Source organism: Lissotriton helveticus, chromosome 3_1 (genome assembly GCF_964261635.1).
Source record: "Lissotriton helveticus chromosome 3_1, aLisHel1.1, whole genome shotgun sequence".
Classification (NCBI taxonomy): domain Eukaryota; kingdom Metazoa; phylum Chordata; class Amphibia; order Caudata; family Salamandridae; genus Lissotriton; species Lissotriton helveticus.
In genome coordinates, this window is record NC_136061.1 from 161,762,215 (window position 1) to 161,780,437 (window position 18,223).

The 18,223-nt window shown below is 44.3% G+C and overlaps 1 protein-coding gene across 1 annotated transcript in view; it reads right to left on the reverse strand.

Annotated features, from left to right (window-relative positions):
* Positions 1–12,355: 12,355 nt before the first annotated feature.
* TIMM22 (translocase of inner mitochondrial membrane 22) overlaps positions 12,356–18,223 on the reverse strand; it is a 44,440-nt gene continuing 38,572 nt past the window's right edge. The window contains exon 4 of the mRNA XM_078679461.1: positions 12,356–12,970. Within this exon, the coding sequence (XP_078535587.1) occupies positions 12,894–12,970 (77 nt within the window). The 3' untranslated portion in view covers positions 12,356–12,893. The remainder of the gene's footprint in view (positions 12,971–18,223) is intronic.

Genomic DNA, 18,223 nt, shown 5'->3' on the forward strand with positions numbered 1-18,223 from the left:
TTTCAGTAAATGCTCCCTCTTCATGGCCCTTAATTTGGGGAGGAGCCGGTAATGGAGCGGAAAAAGCACTATTTTTATTTTATGGAAAACATACTGGGTCTGGTAGTATGTGGACACATTTCATTAAGTTAGGACGAGGAAGTCTTGAAGAGGGAACGGATTGTGTCTGGGAAAGGTAATTAGGAGTCCGTCCTTGAATTTGATTTGATTGGGAGTCAGTTTAATGCGGTTACGATCTGGCATATATGATCAAATTTCCTCATCCCTATACTCAATCTGGATGCAGAGTTGCTTTGAGAGGAGAGTGCATCTTGGGGATTCCACTAAGAAGGAAGTTTCCACAGTCAAGTATTGATAGCAATAGGGAGAGAACTACTTGTTTGAAGCAATCTGCTAGAATGACACCTTTGGTACTTCGTAGCAGGTTGAGGTGGACTGAGCCCTTCTGCCTTAGCTTTAATGTGCATTTAGAAATTCAGGTTCTTGTTTATATAGAGAACAAGAGCTTTTGCACACTCAACTAGGGGGTTAAGGAGGCCTGCAATTAAGTGTTGTGGTTCAGTCTAACCAAGGCTAAACTGGAATACAACCGTTTGGAGAGGAGATTAAGAGGAACTCGATTTTCAGAGGGTAGTGCTTGAGATGGTGGAGTGTCATTGAAGACCAGATTTCAGTTAGAACTAAGGTTGCATATTCAATATACTTTCAACGTCGGTTTGCAAGTGGAGCTATGTATTGTCCGATTAGAAATGGTCAGTGAGTTGGATATGTATTAGAAAGCAGATCCATATAGATATTGAAAAGTGTAGGTAAAATGATACAGCCTTGCTCTGTTCCCTGGTGAAGGGAAGATGTATTTGAGAGAAAGTTTGCCAATTTAGTACACTGGCTGCAATTTTGCAGATTTAAAGGGACCCATTTGAGGACAGTGCCTTTTATTCCCATTCTTCCTTCCAGGATGTTTAGGAGGGTTGTGTGGTTTACCAGGCTGAATGTCCGAGAGAAGTGAAGAATAATGAAGAGGCAGGTGTCTAAAGTGTAGTGTCATCCACTATTTTCAGAACAGCATTTTCTAAGCTGCAGCCTGTCCTTAATCGTAACTGAAGAAGGTCCACTAGACAGTTTACTTCCAGGAAATGTTTCAGGCGGGCATCCACTCAATGTGTTAAGTTACTGATTCAATTACAGAATTCAGGATTTAGCGCCAAGAAATAAGGGAACAACTATTTCAGACAAGTTCCCAACTCATTTCTAGATTGCAAAGAGAAAGATCAATCTTGGATGCTTCCAAACACCTGCACACAGAGAAGGCATTTGATGGTTGTTGGAACTAGGGTCACCAGTCCCCTAGGGTAGCATGGCACGAGCGGGTAGGCATCCGAAAGCACATGTGTTAAGCGATCATGCAGCACACACTCACACTGAGACAGAAACCTGGGCACGCAATAAATGACTCCACTCCAGAGCTTGTATAAAAACAAGTGATTTGTATTAAGATAAATAATCAGATAGATAGAGCAGGATCAGGGAAATCATAAATTCATTTAAAATACATGTGTCTCAAAACATGCGATCAATATTAGATGAATAAATATCCGTTCTGCAATAAATAGTAAATATTGGATCAATAAATAGTTAAATACATTTTTAGTGGGACACAGGCCCGACCTACGCCTTGCTTCTTGGTCAGTACCTGAAAGGAATACATCTCAAAGTCATAAGAACAACACTGCATTAAGCATCAATATCCATTTCCTCAGGTAAACAAAGGGACAGTTCCATAACAGAAACATCTCCCCTCTGTAGGAATAAACAATTCGTTAAGTGTAGTTCAAACATTTCCTTAAATATGAAACATTTCATTTGTCACAAAAGTATGTGGACGTAACTCTCCTCCTGTAATAGGAATTAAACATTTCATTAAGAATAATTATTCCATATAACAAGGTTGGGCATCCCTTTGGGAGAACTTCTCATTGGGCCCAGCTAACCATTGCATTAGCCAGCACTAACTAGGAGAAAACATTGCAATCTAGGTAACCATCCCCTTGTGCAGGTTTAACTGTATCAGGGCTACACCAACATTCCATCAGGGAAGTAGAAATCCCTACATTGAGCAGGTGTAAGTAGATCTCTGTTATAGCAGGGGTATGAGACCCTTCCCTGGGCAGGAGTAAACATTGCCTCAAATGAGGTCAACACCTTTCATTAGGCATAAAGTATTTCTTTAGGCATCACACACCATCCTATTACCTGATGCCTGAACAGGCAGGGCCTTCCCCCTATTAATCAGGAGCTTACAGGTAAAACATTTCCTGCAATAGAGATAATCAGTTTAGCAGAAGTAAAACACTTCACTGAGGGTAAAACATTTCATTAACCATTTCCTTAGGCAGGAATGAAACTCCTATGGCAGGAATAAAAACACGCCACTGCGGATAAAACATCTCATTAGGCAGTGTAACTATATCCTTATAGCATTAACGTTCCCCTACTCAGCAATCAACAGTTAACAACTCTTCAAGGCAGAGATAACCATTTTTAACAGGCAAGCCTGAGCTTAGAAGACTTGGTTTATGCATGTAAAGCCTTTTAGTAAATGTAAACATTTCTTTAAAGCAAGGAGCACCTCACTCCATAACTGTGGGCATGTGCTCCACCTTTCAACCAACATGAATAAATGTTTCATTAGTCAGCAGACACAGTTCATTATGCAGCTGTTGGCATTTCCACCCCCAGGCCAGGATCAACATTCTAATTCCTACATTAAGCAGGCATAAACCTCTCAGCACCCAAGAGTAATCCTGTAAATAAGTAGAGGTTATAACACTGGGGCAGGGGTGTAATAAAACTTCTATAGTTCAGAATAATCCTGGTTCCAAGCAGGAATAACCACTTCAAAACTCTTCCCCAATCATAGGTAACATCCCCCTAATCAGGAGTAAACATTACAGGGAAGGAATCAGGCATAGGCATTTCATTAAGTAACTTATAAATAGAACATTACTCATTGCTAGAGAGCAACATCTCATTAAGCAAGCACAGGCCTTGCTTTAGACTAGTAAAACATTTCTGTTAATTAAGGTGAACATTTCAATAAGCAATTCAGTAAAGCATTCTCAATGAGCATTTTACTATGCCTTGGACTCCCCTATGCAGGGCTAAGCCATCGCAGGTGAACTCAGTATGTCTTTAGGCCTACGCCGGAACCAGGGCCCAAACAGTTAATGAATGGCAAGCCTGTCCTCAGGCATAAACAGTAACTTAATGGCCTCCACGTCACTAGAGGCACATAGGGGCCAACAGGTGGGCACTTAAGGTCAAAAATACAGCGTTTCTCTGGGGCCTACAAGAGAGCGCTTGGAGGCACAATTACAGCGCTTCTATGGGACATTCAAGAAAGCGCTTGGAGTGAAATTACAGCGCTTCCCTGGGCACTACCTCAGTTCCTCACATGACAGCGCTTGGCCACAGGCAATGCTGGGGACAGCGCTTCAGCAGGCAATCATGTTTAGATAATAGCACCCTGCAGGTACAGCACTTCACAAGGCAGCAACCCCCTTCAGTACCTCAGCACTCTTCACAGGGACAGCAAAGGAGCGTTGGGGGAGCAGGGAGTCAGCGCTTCAGAAGGCAGCAACTTCTAGAGCCACAGTGGTGACACAGCGCTTCAGGGGGATAGCGCTTTTCAGGATTCACAGCGCTACGATATAGCAGGCAATTCACAGCAGAGGTAGCGCTCGGCAGACAGTTCATTCCAGGTAGCGCTGCTGAAGGGCACCACAGAATATAGCGCTTCAGGCAGGAATCACGCCCAGGATTCTAGCGCTTCACAGACAGCAGGGTGCAGGGCTATAGCGCTTTGGCCTACACGAGGTGGGGGCAAGACCAGCAGGTCTAATAACATTCAGTTCAGGGTGCTGCAGTTCAGGCAAATATAGCGCTTCAGAAGGCAGCAACCCCCTCCATTACTTCAGCGCTCTTCACAGGGTCAGCAAGGGCAGCGCTAGATATACAGGACAGGTGACACCCCAGTAGCAGGTTAGCAAGGGAGACCCCAGGTGACATCAGGAAACGCAGGGTCAGTACCGCGCCAATACCTGTTTGCTTCTTCAAAAGTCCTGTGATGATTTAATTTCTTCTTAGCGCTTTAGGTTTCTTGCGCCCTTGTAAATAGAGGCTTAGTTTCTTGTTGGCGTGATGTTTCTTGCGCCCTTGTAAATAGAAGCTTAGTTTCTTGTTGGCGTGATGTTTCTTGCGCCCTTTGGTTTCTTGTTTCCTTGAAGGGGGTTAAGTTGGTAGCTGGTGTTAGATCTCCTCAGCCAATCCCCTCAAGTGGTCCCTGGGGGTTCCCTTCCGCGGGGTTAGGTCAGTGGGGGGGTACAGGATGCCTCAATACTTGTAAAGCAGCACTCTAGGCCCTGTCATTTCCAGCATCATAAGACCCTGCCCTGACCCCCACTGCCTATCCTCCTGCGTAGGTTCTTCCCCAGGTCTTCCCCTCAGTCACTCTGACAGGAAAGTTTTCCTTCCTTTCCTTATACAGTGCCAGTTGACAGTTGGCAGTGGCAGTTGGTGTCACCTCACCTGTTCCAGAAGGTTCCAGGGGGTTCTAGGAGGTTCCACCATTCTACCTGTGGGCAGGCTGGCAGGCTAAGTTGATACATTGTTTGGAGGGTTCCAGCCAGGCCCTAGCCACTAGAATGCGCCCACTAACCCCGCTGCAGCAGCAGTGGTCAGTGGCAGCCATGTTAGGGGTATAAGACACCTGCATCTTAACATCAGTTTCACAGTACACAGGGCGTTCCTCACTACACAAGGCCTATACATTGTTGTTACAATAGGGGCATTCTAAATTAAAAGGGGTAAAAAACGAAAAATTTCTGGGGAAAGGGCCAAGTCCCACAATGGTGTTGTAAGGAATAACTAGAGACATACTCCATAACACAAGCTTTGGAGAGTCGAGGGGCGACTTAAGGATTTAGTCAAATATTTTACTTAGACTCCATATAAATTGTGTTCTCCCAGATTCCAGAAAGAAGAGCTAGTTCTTTTTGCACTGCATCATAGACCACAGTGATTTTATGCACAAGCCACATATCTGAATAAGTGCATTCCATTTGAAGTAGTTGGTGTATGTTTTGTTTGACCCACTACCAGCATTGCCATTGGAGTGAGGATCCTATCCTCGCCACAGACTGTTAAAATGTATTAGCTAGGAAACATAAACCTGGCAATTTAGAGCAGAAATCGTTTAAAAGTATGCCTTTTTAGGTCGAGGGACCTATAAGCTGCTCTTTAGCTCGTGACGTCGTCCGTCACTCAGGACAGCAAAACACGCCCCCAAATCCGAAAAATTTCGGAAGCTTTGAGGCAGCCATTTCTGCCCGACCACCGCCGCAAGAAGTCCCGGCGTGGGGATCCCCCCCATCGGGTGCTCACCCCGCTGTATATTTAAATTAAAGAGGGAGCCTACCCCTCATCAGCCCCGCATTACCGCCGCAACCCAGGACACCCGAAAATCGTAGCCTTAGGTCGAGGGACCTATAAGCTGCAAAGCAGCTTCCGGTCCGGAGATCTTATGTTGTATAGTAGGGCAGTTTAGACCCACCTCTCAGCTCCGTTCGCTTCCATTGGCTGGCTTCCTAAAGGAAGGCCAGCCATTGGAAGAGAAGGGAGTCCCTCCAAACAAGCTCTGTCTTTTTCGGATTTGGGGGCGTAAGTTTTGCTGTTCTTTAGCTCGTGACGTCGTCCGTCACTCAGGACAGCAAAACACGCCCCCAAATCCGAAAAATTTCGGAAGCTTTGAGGCAGCCATTTCTGCCCGACCACCGCCAGAAGAAGTCCCGGCGTGGGGATCCCCCCCATCGGGTGCTCACCCCGCTGTATATTTAAATTAAAAAGAGGGAGCCTACCCCTCATCAGCCCAGCATTACCGCCGCAACCCAGGACACCCGAAAATCGTAGCCGCGACCCGGAAGTACAGTGGGCTAGGCAGGAAGCGGACGGGAGGTCTCCCCGCGCTCCTGCCCGGCAAGGAGAAGAAGCCCGTTCCTAGCCGCCGCCGACCGGAGAAGCCCAGCAGCCCTGCCCGCGGCAGAGAGGAGCCGCCGCCTCCCCAAACAGCCGGTGAGTGCCGTTTTTCTTGTTTTTATTCCCTCCCGTGCCCTGCCGGGTTCTGCCCTCGTGTCTCCAACCGTCTAGTCTATTAGCCTCAAAGACGGATGGCTCTCCCGCACGTCAGGCTGAGCCGTCACCGCCTTCACTTCCAGACATCAGAGGAGAGCTGCATCTGGCCTGTGGCTGAAGTCATGTTCAGTGCTCCTCCGACGCGGGCGCAGTATTGGGGGATTCACCAGCCAGTTTGATAAGCAGAGCCCTGCAATCGTGAATGAAGCCACCCATTAACTGTAGTCTCTACAGTGGCATGCCCAAGTAGGCACCCCCAAACTTTATTGGTTCCACCACGTGCACAGTGACCGGGGCTCGGGTGCCCCTCCCACCTTCTGCTTGGGGGCGGGGGGCATCATTTTGACATACACCACTAATCAGCAGACCGCTTTGGAGTTGTCCTCATCCGCTCTCAGCCAGATGAAAACAAACCTCCTCTAACATGTGTGATCATGTATCAGTTGTTTATGGATAAGGACGTTCAGTCTGCTCACCTTTAGGTTCCAGGGGACGCCTCAGAGGTTAAGGGTTGTGATGTATTTACTATGGGTACTGTATCGATCCCCCTATTTCTGACCCTTGTCTGGTTAATAATTAACTAGCAGCCATTCAACTGCACAGAAACCAGTTATCTGATTAGCCAAACAACGGCACAGAAGCCCGTTATCTGATTAGGTCATAGCGCATGCCATCTCATTAGGCAAGCACTATTTCTCCAGCCCCCTAATAGGCATACGGTGTTCTCAAAACAAATCAAACCTACCACGACCTGGGAAATCCCCACAGCCATTGTTTTGATTTAACCGAGAACTTCAGTAAAGAATGTGCGAACGATCAGTTCGTATGACATCCTTATTGACGTATTTATGTCCATCCTTACGTCAATCTCGGCACCTTTCAGGTATAAATAATACCGACATTGCCTTAAGCAAACACACAAGGTGGTGACAAGATTGGAGCAGCGAGACTTGCCGAGGAGCCCAGCTGACCGCGAAGCCCACAGACGCTGCCCCTCCTTTCTGACGCGCTGAGAGAGAGACGCTGCCTTTTCTCCTGCCGAGAAATCCAGCTCCGGCGCTTCCAAGCCGCCCTCGCAGGCAGCTGGAATATCAAGCCCTGAGATAGAGATACCAACCCTCCAGCCTTCTAAATCCCAGGTACTGAACTGAATAACCCTTTGTAGAGAATTCTTGAAGCAGACTCTTGGCAAAACAAACTTAACTTAAACTGCTACTTATCTACTCCCGCCCACGTATTAGGCTTAGGTCAGGTACATTGGGGTAGGCGTAGTTAGAAGCACCAGTTGAGTACGATTAGTCAATGTATATATGTATGTATCTATTTTTTCCATTTTAAGTATCATATGGCTAAGAAACCATATCAATGCTTTTACAGTATTATTTTATAATTCTGTTATTACTGTATGCACTTTACTTAACTATAAGTATTGCAATAATAGCGATTCATTTCTCTTGTATGAGAAAAGAGACTGATCAATAAATAACATCTTTTTATTGAACACGCCCGTCTCTTCCTTTTCTCTACAATCTGGTGAAACTAAGAATGCACTGAACTGACTGAGTAAAATAAGTTGTCTTTTGTTTTCACACGACTCTAGAGATACACTCTTGATTAGGGGAGAGCAAAGTTGTCATGTTCTATGGTTGTCAGAAACTAAATCCCTTCTTGTCTATCCAGGGAGGTTAAACTCCTCCTTGTCTATTCGAGAAAGTTTCTAGTGAACTCTGAGCTAGCTGGCAAACATTAAACTTTAAGTCTAATATCGACAGTAGAAGACCTAGTTAACCTCTGTCCTATACTATTGAAGATATTATTCCAATGCGCAGAGCCTATTGGGATAATAGGAACTACACTACAGGGTGGGCTCAGACTATAGGGCCTTTCAGCCTCTAGAGCTGGAGTCTGCACTCTCGACCTCCCCTCCAGAGGCAAGCGTGACAAATGGAAGCAGAGGGTCAGGGCTCAGGTGTGAGACTAATCAGGTGTGAGACTAATCGGGTGTGGAGGCAAGAGTCACGGTCAGGGGCAAGCTTGAGCCCTGGCCTGGAGAGTGCAGGCCATCCATCAAGGAGTCTGACAAGCAGTGTAAACAGGAGCCATTAGGGCCACAGAAAGGAGGCGAGAGAACCGTGGGAACGGATTAGAGCTCAGTGTGGGACAGTTGTCCAAGCGGACTTTACCTAACATGGGAACTATCCAGGGTAAGCTTGAAACCTCATGAGGTTCCCACAAACCCGCCAACCGAGCCCACAAGGTGTGCATTTGACACTATGAAAATTGTTTTATTCTCGTTATGAGCGTACCTGTGTCTGTGCTTGCATAGAAGAACATTCATATGTGACTGTGTGTAAGTATGTTAATATTTGTGTCTATGTGTGGTTGTATGTGTGGCTATACCCATATATGCATATATATATGCTGTGGTGTGCCGTCTCCCCGACGAAATAAAATACACTGCTCACCTGCACTTGGGTCTCCTCTCTTCTTCTGCGCTGCGGTATCCAGGATTGGGCTCCAGGCGAGAGCAAGCAGGGACTGTCTATATATATATATATATATATATATATATATATATATATATATATATATATATATATATATATATATATATATATATATATATATATATATATATATATATATATGTGAAAGAGCAAACGCCACTGCGCTTAAGAGGGCACACGACGGTGCTCTGTTCCTTCCGGATTGTTGCCTTCAGCAGCCCACATTCCTTGATTCTGCATTTTTCCATTCCCGAAGCGTTTCAAGGCAATACGCCTCTTATTCATGGGCTTCAACAAAGGCACAGAAACGCTCACCTGATTTTCACTACTTTTATTTCAATTCGGTGAAATACGCCCTCAGTGGGCGTGGCTTGTGCTAATTTTAAAAAGCATTTTGGGAAACGCGTTTCATGCCCACAGATACTCACCTGAGAAATACTGTAGCACTACATCTACCAAGAGGCCACGGGCGTGGCCACGCCCAACCGGGCGGGATTTGATGTGTTGAACTTGTGCTTAAAACAACTTCTGTGCCTGCATTCTTGAAAGCCAGATAGCCCATGAGGAAGTGCCTGGGGGCATGAAACGCGTCGGGTGGAGCTGAGCGATAATATTGGCGAAAGGACCTGGCTGTTCCCACTGCATCTTTTAATAAATGAAAGGCAACAACCATTTTCCCTGTTTGGGCCCCCTTATTGCAGGCAAATTTGTGTGTTGGATTGAGAGCGGCTAGCCTGAGGCCGCGAGGGGTGCACTGCGGCACTGCGTGCCGTCCTGCAGCAGCGGTTAATTCCGAGGCAGCATTGGAACAAGGAAGCCTGTTAAAAGATATTAACGGACGTGGGTTAGCAGCTGAGGAACATTTTGCAACCCACTGTGGTCCTTAAACTTTTTTCGTTACTTTGAAAGCGGCACAGATACTCACCTGAGAAATACTGTAGCACTACATCTACCAAGAGGCCACGGACGTGGCCACGCCCAACCGGGCGGGATTTGATGTGTTAAACTTGTGCTTAAAACAACTTCTGTGCCTGCATTCTTGAAAGCCAGATAGCCCATGAGGAAGTGCCTGGGGGCATGAAACGCGTCGGGTGGAGCTGAGCGATAATATTGGCGAAAGGACCTGGCTGTTCCCACTGCATCTTTTAATAAATGAAAGGCAACAACCATTTTCCCTGTTTGGGCCCCCTTATTGCAGGCAAATTTGTGTGTTGGATATATATATATATCTGTCTGTTTCACTATGTGTGTTGTGGGTGTGTACTTTCTGCCTGAGTGTTGAATAATAATGTTCAAATGAGCACTTCTAAAAGTGTCTGTGCGTGTCTGGGTGGTATAGTGGGTCATGTGTGGTGTGTGTCTATGCATATATGTGTACTTGTGAGTTTTGGTTTCTATCAATTTACATGTGTGCTTCTGTGTGCCTAAATGTGTACATGTGCTTGTGTGCGCATGTTTGAGCCTGTTTGTATCTGTGCATCTGCGTGCTTATGCCTTATTCTGTGGTACTACTGTGGGTAAGTACTTCTGAACTGCATGTTTGCATGCTCTTATAGGTTAGTTTGGGTGTCAATTTGTGTGTGTTTATGTGCATCCGTTCAGGCTGTGAAGCTGTTAGTCAGTACACCTAGAAGTGTGTTTGTGAGGCTGTCGTTTTCTTTGTTTATAAGTCTGTATGTCCATGCTCGTCAGTCTGTGTGTAACTATCGGCCCATCAGACAGTGTTTCTAAGTGCTTGTGTGTCTATGGGTCTGTGTTTTAAGACTTTGCACGTTTCTCTGTGGGTGAAGAGGGTCTTTTGCTAATGGGCTTGAGTGCACTTGTGCGCTTATACGTTTGTTAATTTAATGTGTCTCTTGTGGCCACTCTCTGCGTTTGTATAACCGTGATAGTCAATCTCTGCATGTTTTTCTGTCTACCCGCCAGTTGGTGAGTGTGTGTGACTGTGTGTAACTATGTAATTCTGTTTGTGCTTCTGTCTCTGTGTTTTCCAGTCCATGTGTTAGTCCGTCCATTGGTGTGTTCCTGTGGTAGTTTGCTTGCCTGATATGTATACTTGTATTTATCAGTGTCTGTTTCTCAGTCTGCGTGTTGTCTTTTTTGTTGGTATGGCTGTGTGTTTGCCTGAGTGTGTGTGTGTATGCTTGTTTTTGCCAGTCTCTGTATCTGTTTGGCAGTTTCTATGTTGTCTGTTTGTTATTCTGGCAGTGTGTATGCATGGTTGTGTTTGTCAGTCTGTGTTTGCCAGTTTGTGTGTAGCCTGACTGTATGTGTGCTCACGTTTACTAGGCTGTATTAGTCAGCCTAACTGTTGCCTGTTTGTTGGTTCGGCAAAATAAAATAAAAAATGTCATGAGCAATGCTAATAGCTCTACCTTTAATAATGCCGAGACCATTGCATTGTAAATGCTTGTTCTAGATTATGTTGAGTACTTGCATAATGTTCCAGAACATATTTGCATGCTCTTCGCTGTGGCCTTTTGGCTGCATAATATTAAACCTAAAATATAATGGTCCACGCTATATTTTAAGTGCTCTAAATGACAATACGATTGCCTGAATGATATCCCAAGACATGCAAGAATACCAAGTGCCATAACAAGTGAACAGTGGAAATGGGAGGAAACAAATGCATGTATATTATGTGCTCAAGAGATGAAGGTCATGGAAATGACCAATCATTGCATGTTAAACCAACAAAGGACTTGAGATATTGTCTGAAGAGGAAAATTACATAGGCCGTAAAACAACCAATGAAAACAAATGGTAAATGATAGGTGAAAACACATTTGCATAAGGACGATGTCTAAGCACCGGGTTTCCATGTGATGTGGTTAGGCAGCGGTATGTGTTGGAGAACACAGTTAATTGATTATTTATAGCTGCAATTAATTTTAATGTAGTATTTAAATCTGAACATAGAATCTTTCAAAACTATGCTATCATAGCTTTTTATGGAAGATAGTGTCTTACAGAATTAATGTAGTTGCAAATGCCATCTTACAGCCTGTTCATAAACGTATTAGCCACAACATTCCTTCTCAGGAAAGAACACCTAAAATGAGTAAATAGGAGTTAAAAAAAAAAACGAAACCGCAAACAAAATGTGTACCCTTTGTAATCAGAAATGCACAAATAAGTTGGATGTCTTTTTAATGTTTCAGTAATTTTCAAATCTTGCTTTGTAGATGTACTTGTACGCTAGATGTAAGGGTGCACTAAGACTCGTGCAGGAAAATTGGGGCAGATGACTCTTGATTTTTACACTCCTGTAGTAAATAGTAAAGTTCATTTGTGGTTGACTTGACTGTTCCGTTGCGCCCATCTTCATTAAATGTTAGTTTACTAGGTAGTCTTAATAGTAGCTGCATTGAAATATGGATTGCACAAACTGTGGATTTCTAACTCACTCCTTGCTGTAAACGTTTTATTTATTTGGGCTATGTGTTAGTCAGTGTTCCTGATATTTCAACAAGTGCTTATAATTTGAGTGACATTACATAATAGGACAAAATGCCCATGCCCCCCACCCCCAAAGAAATAGAATACAATGCACTTCTCAAAGGAAGATACGCTTATCAAGAGCGAATTAAAACTCTAAAGATCAAGCAAGGCACTTGTTTCCAGATATTTTCAGAAAAATGCAACTAAATCCACAATATCATTAGAACTTTTTTTATTTAATTTAAGGTTGTACTTTGCATATTCATAGCAAATAAAAAAAAGAACATAAAATGGAATGAGTAGACGATTTGCTTGCCTTCTTTAACATTTGTATGTTGCGAACATGCGTTCAACTGTGTTCAGTCCCCTTATGTAATAATTCATCGCATAGCAAGTGTGAGAGGAACTGATCTCTCTCTAGAGCAATAGTTATCCGTCAATAGTCATTCTTCTACAATACGGAGGAGCCGAACAGAGTCAGTGCCAGGATGTGCTTAAGTCTTACACATTCAGTGTTCTTCGCAGCACATAAGTCCTTGGAAAACTGCCAGTATCCTTGCCTGAAAACAAGAGTGATCCCCCTGAACAAAGGATCAAGGTACGGGCAGAAGTTGTGGCACCTAAACATCATAATCCTGATGGCAGGAAACAGGGAGCTGGTCTTGTCACTTGGTCTCGCCATCACAAGTAGTTAGAATGCCACAAAATAAAATTGTCCTTAAAGACATCATTTGCCAGTACCAAGCTCTGCTGTTAACGTAGATAATAGTCAATGGCCGCAGAAAAAGCTGCAAACCCACCACATCCTATAACACCAGCTTTTAATCCAGCTGCAAAATAAAAAGGCAATGGTTAAAAACAGAGCTAAGCCAACAGTGTTAAAGGTTCATCAAGATCATAGGATATTGTGTCTTTGCTTGCATGACCTATTAGAGGATTTCAATATTGGTGAATGATACCCACCTCCTAGCCTTCTGCATTCATTTCGTCAGATCCTTAAACCAAACACTTATTGGCAGATAAGTGTGACCGATTCTTGAGGATTGGCTACGGCCAATGTAAACTCTCCTTTGACAGACCAAGAAAATCTCTGAAATCTTGGTGATATCTTTGAACTGTTTAACAAATATATATTCTTCTATCGCTATATATATCTAGATATATATCTATATATATCTAGATATATATAACAAAGCTCCAAGGATCCCACCTGTGGAGACAACTCTGACAGCCACTGCAGCAACCACACTACAAGACCCACAAACCAACGCAGACTCATTCGAGGGCTTATATTTATAAGTGGGAGGTGTGGCCTCTATGCCAAAGTGACTGTCGCGCCTCTGAAGAGTGCAAGGAGCACGAAACGCGTCAGGCCTGAATCGACAGGCATGATGTAAACTGGATCTGTCCGCCGATCCGGCTTTTACCTCATGATGGTTGCTGCAGTGGAGGTCAGAGTGAGTCTCCAACAGGTGGGAACCTTGGAGCTTTGAGACAGAGACAGAGACACACCACACACACCACACACACACACCACACACACACCACACACACACCACACACACACACACCACACACACCACACACACCACACACACCACACACACACCACACACACACCACACACACACCACACACACTTTGTTCTTTAAGATTCCACAGATACTGGAACCAGAAAGCAGGAACAGACTCCAATTTCTTGACACAGACACACAAAATGCTATGCTTAGCCCAACATTTTTATAGATCACTGCAACATTTTCATATTAGTTATATGATTAGATGCTTATGGGTCTCTGTTCTATTTATCACAATATGTAAATATTATCACAACGATTTTATCTACAAGTGCTTCACCACTGACACAGCAGGGAAAAGAAAACAAATTAACAAAAACAATTATAAAAATATACAAATAACTTCGCTTCAAGTACAGCAACACTTGAAAGTCTGAGTTTATACAATATAAATGTAAGTCTCTGTACATGATGTTCCTTATACATGTACACCCTTTCTATGTAGTTATGTAGCTATATATGCATTACTTTACTCCTACTGTAGAAGAAAAATAAAAAACCTTTGACTCTCTCCAAAGCACTACTGTCTCACCCTATACCTCTCCCAATATTTCCTCTACCGCTACTCTCCAACCCATCCCAAACCTCATTCGACTATTATAATAGTTTGTAAAGTGCCTGGTTACACTAGTGTGATCTCCAAAATAACCCTTTCTAAATTCTTCCCTCATGTATCCCTCTTTTCACTCATCCCAAACCTCAGTTAACTACTATGATCTCCCTAATCCATTTCTAGAGACTCTTACCTCCTCAGTCTCTTCTTTTACACTTCAACAACCTCATTTTACTACTATGATCTCCTAAATAACACTTGCTAGGCTCTTCCCGCTCCTATCCATCCATTATCATATTCAATCCAGCTAACAGACTCACATGTCCACTGCTCAAATGTACACATATTTCCCTATACTAATCCACCACTAATCTGTTTTGGTTACAAGAGAAGCGTGCTACTTGCTGAAAAGAGATTCGAAGCCCCACCTGTGGTAGTAAGCACTATATGAATACAATTACCATAAGCAACAAGACCCAATGAGTTAAGGGTTTGGTATAGTGGTAAAACAGACATGATCACAAGTTTGCCCCTTACAGGTGGGTAACTCACTCAGTACACGATTTCTGTTTGCGTTCTCGTAAATTTAGTCTCGAGTGTAAAATGGGATGGACAAGACTATAAATAACAAAATGCAAAGAAAACAAGCATTGAAAATGCAACAGGTCTTGCCTTTGATTAAGTTAAAAGCCATTTGCTTTGTTAATGGTATTGTATAGCAACGCAAATGGCTTTAACTTAATGAAAGGCAAGACCTTTTGCATTTTTAATGCTGGTTTATTTTCTTTAGGCACAGGGAGACTAAGTGATTTGTCCAGAATCACAAAATGCTGAGACTAGAACCTGGTTCCCCAGTTCCAAATCTGGCAGCTCTGGCCGTAACGCCACATCCTAGTCTTGAAAGTACCAACGGTTGATTCTACCAAGAGTAAAAGAGTGCAAGAATAGCCCATTTATCCATTTAATCCTAATGAAGGGGTAGTATATGGAATATCGTGCCCTCTGTCAAGAGCTACATAAATATTGCAAGTCACTAAGGATTGTAGCAGGCTGAAGGCCATGGATTAAGGTGTTTAATAGATCTACGGTCAGTGATGTGGCTCGCAATTTCTTTACAATACACTCTAGGTATAGTAACAGAGGATCATGGACTACATAACATCTGACAAAAATGTTGTGTCCTAAATGTGGTTTAAAAAACAAATCACCCATTAAATTCTATAGACATAATCTATACCAAAGGATCCAATATTTTTGTAAGCAATATTTAGGACACACTATTATGTAAGATGATAATTTTGTCAGCCATATCCTGACATACAACGATCGACAAGATGTTATTTTAATCGTTATAAAACTTATTTACATCACTACTACTACTACTTCTTTTGTGCTGTGAAAATACACTCACCAATGTACACTTTCAAATGTGTTGCAAAAATATATTTTCAGTAGAATAATGTGTCAATTTCAAAACTGACAGTTAAAATATGCTTTACGACAGATACATTCCTGGTTGACAGTATGAAACTCCAAATGTGCAATAAATAAATCCTGTCCCAAAAATGTCTCCATGTTGCCTAATTCCAGTGAATTTTCAGGGGAAAAGTTAGGAAGGAAGCTGGATAGATATTCCTTCTGTTAAATGTTTAAGCAATAGTTGCGTTCACTGACCAGCCTTTCACACTATGTTGCATCACACCGCTATTGTAACAACTTGGTTCAGTACAACCGTGATGTAATTTACCCGTTTGAGGGAGAGTAGTGACGCCAAAAACGAGACTGAACCAAAAGAAGTCAGCAAACCTTTACGAGGTTATTTTATACTTGCATGCATGTTTTAATAATTTTATTTTAATTGATAACACGAATATTTACATTGTACATTAATTCCTTAGGAAGTAATCTGAAACCAACATAGCAGAAAAAATATAAGCTGACCGTGCTATTTTCACAAGCCAATTTCTTAGAAAGAGAGAACAAAATATAAAATATGTTTACTGTAGTGTGTGTGGATGAGAAGGACGAGAGCAGGAGACTTATGAAGGAACAGGTCTGGCAGTGAAGAGTCAAGTTATGTTACCCAACACTCTTCGGTGTGTGCGGCGGCAACCGCGCATCCATCTTCTTGTTCATGTTTCTATTTTTAGGTCTCAGCGGGGCTTGCAGAATGCCAAACAGAGTTTGTTTAGCAGCACCTCTACATCGCGCTTTCTTCCAAAAAACAAGAGCCTAGAGTGTCACGCCACCAGTGAAGCCTCCAGTCTAGGCGTGCACATCTTCGGCCGTCCGCATGCACATCGGAGTCCGTATTGATTCCAAAAGGCCCTCACATGGCGAGAGCAGCATATGTGCGCTGCTAACACCAGGCAAGACCTAAAAATCTTAACTGGGTCAGCTATTCAATAAAGGACGAAGATACTGAGACCCTACGGGGAACTCTCATCTACCGACCCCGCGGACCATTCACGGACCCCATCACGGACATCATCTCCCGTATGCCATCGCAGCCACCGACTACAACCTGCTGGGAGACCTCAACTTCCACTTCAACAACCAACTGGACCCCAACAACGCATCTCTGCTAGACAACCTCCACAACATCGGACTCCGCGAGATCAAAACCCACACACTCAGCTGGACACACCCTCGACCCTCTCTTCACAACAGGAAACTCCATCACTTTCAGCCACAACACTGAACTCCCGTGGACACACCATCGATGCATCCACTTCACCTACTGAACACCCACCATCCACAGACACCAGCACCGGATCCCGAGAAGAAACTGGAAGAAAATCACCGACGACCAGCAACTCCACCCAGACCACCGCGAAAGACGCCGCTGCCCGAACTCTACATGAATGGATCACCGACAGCATCAACACCATAGTCCCCCTCAAGAAGAACAACGCACACACCAAGAAGGTCAGATGGTTCATCCCCGAACTCGGAAAATCCAGGTGCACCTGCCGTCGCCTCGAAAAGACCTGGAGGCACTCAAAATCCAAAGCCGCCACCACCGCCCCCCACCAACTCATAAACATGAGGAAAGCTGCAATTGAAGACAGAATCTCCACACAAAAGCAGAGAACTCTTCAACATCAAGGATATTGTCCAACCCATCAGCGAATCGACCGACAATCCCCCCTCACAACACTTCTACAACAAACTCAGCACCTTCTTCCACCACAAAATCAAGAACATTTACGACAACTTCGATAAATACAACCAGCACACGGAACCCCCACCAGCCCTCACCACTGAAGACACACTGAAGACTATGAAGTCAATCCACCCTGGGGCCACTACAGACTCCTGCCCCGACCACATCAACTGGGCCTCCGACACCATCGCACCCATGCTTCGCCACACCGTCAACCGCTCTGTAGCGAACGCCTCCTTCCCAGATGACTGGAAACACGCAGAGATCAGCCCCCTCCTGAAGAAGCCCTCGGCGGACCCCACCGGCCTCAAAAACTACAGACCCATCTCCCTGCTCCTGTTCCCAGCGAAAGTCATCGAGAAACAGCCAACTCGCCACCTTCATCGAAGAGCACAACATCCTCGACCCTTCCCAATCGGCTTCAGAAAAAAATCACAGCACAGAATCCGCCCTCCTCGCCGCAACAGACGACATCCGCTCCCTACTGGAGCAAGGAGAAACAGTAGCTCTCATCCTCCTCGACCTCTCAGCGGCCTTCGTCACGGTATTCCACCGCACCCTAATACGCAGACTCCATGACACAGGCATCCGGGACAAAGACCTCAACTGGATCTACTCCTTCCTCTCCAGCAGAACACAGCGGGTCAGGACCCATCTCCCTGCACCCGTTCCCTGCGAAAGGAATCGAGAAAGCCATCAACAGCCAACTCACCACATTCATCGAAGAGCACAACATCCTTGACTCCTCCCAATCCGGCTTAAGGAAAAACCACAGTATGGAAACCGC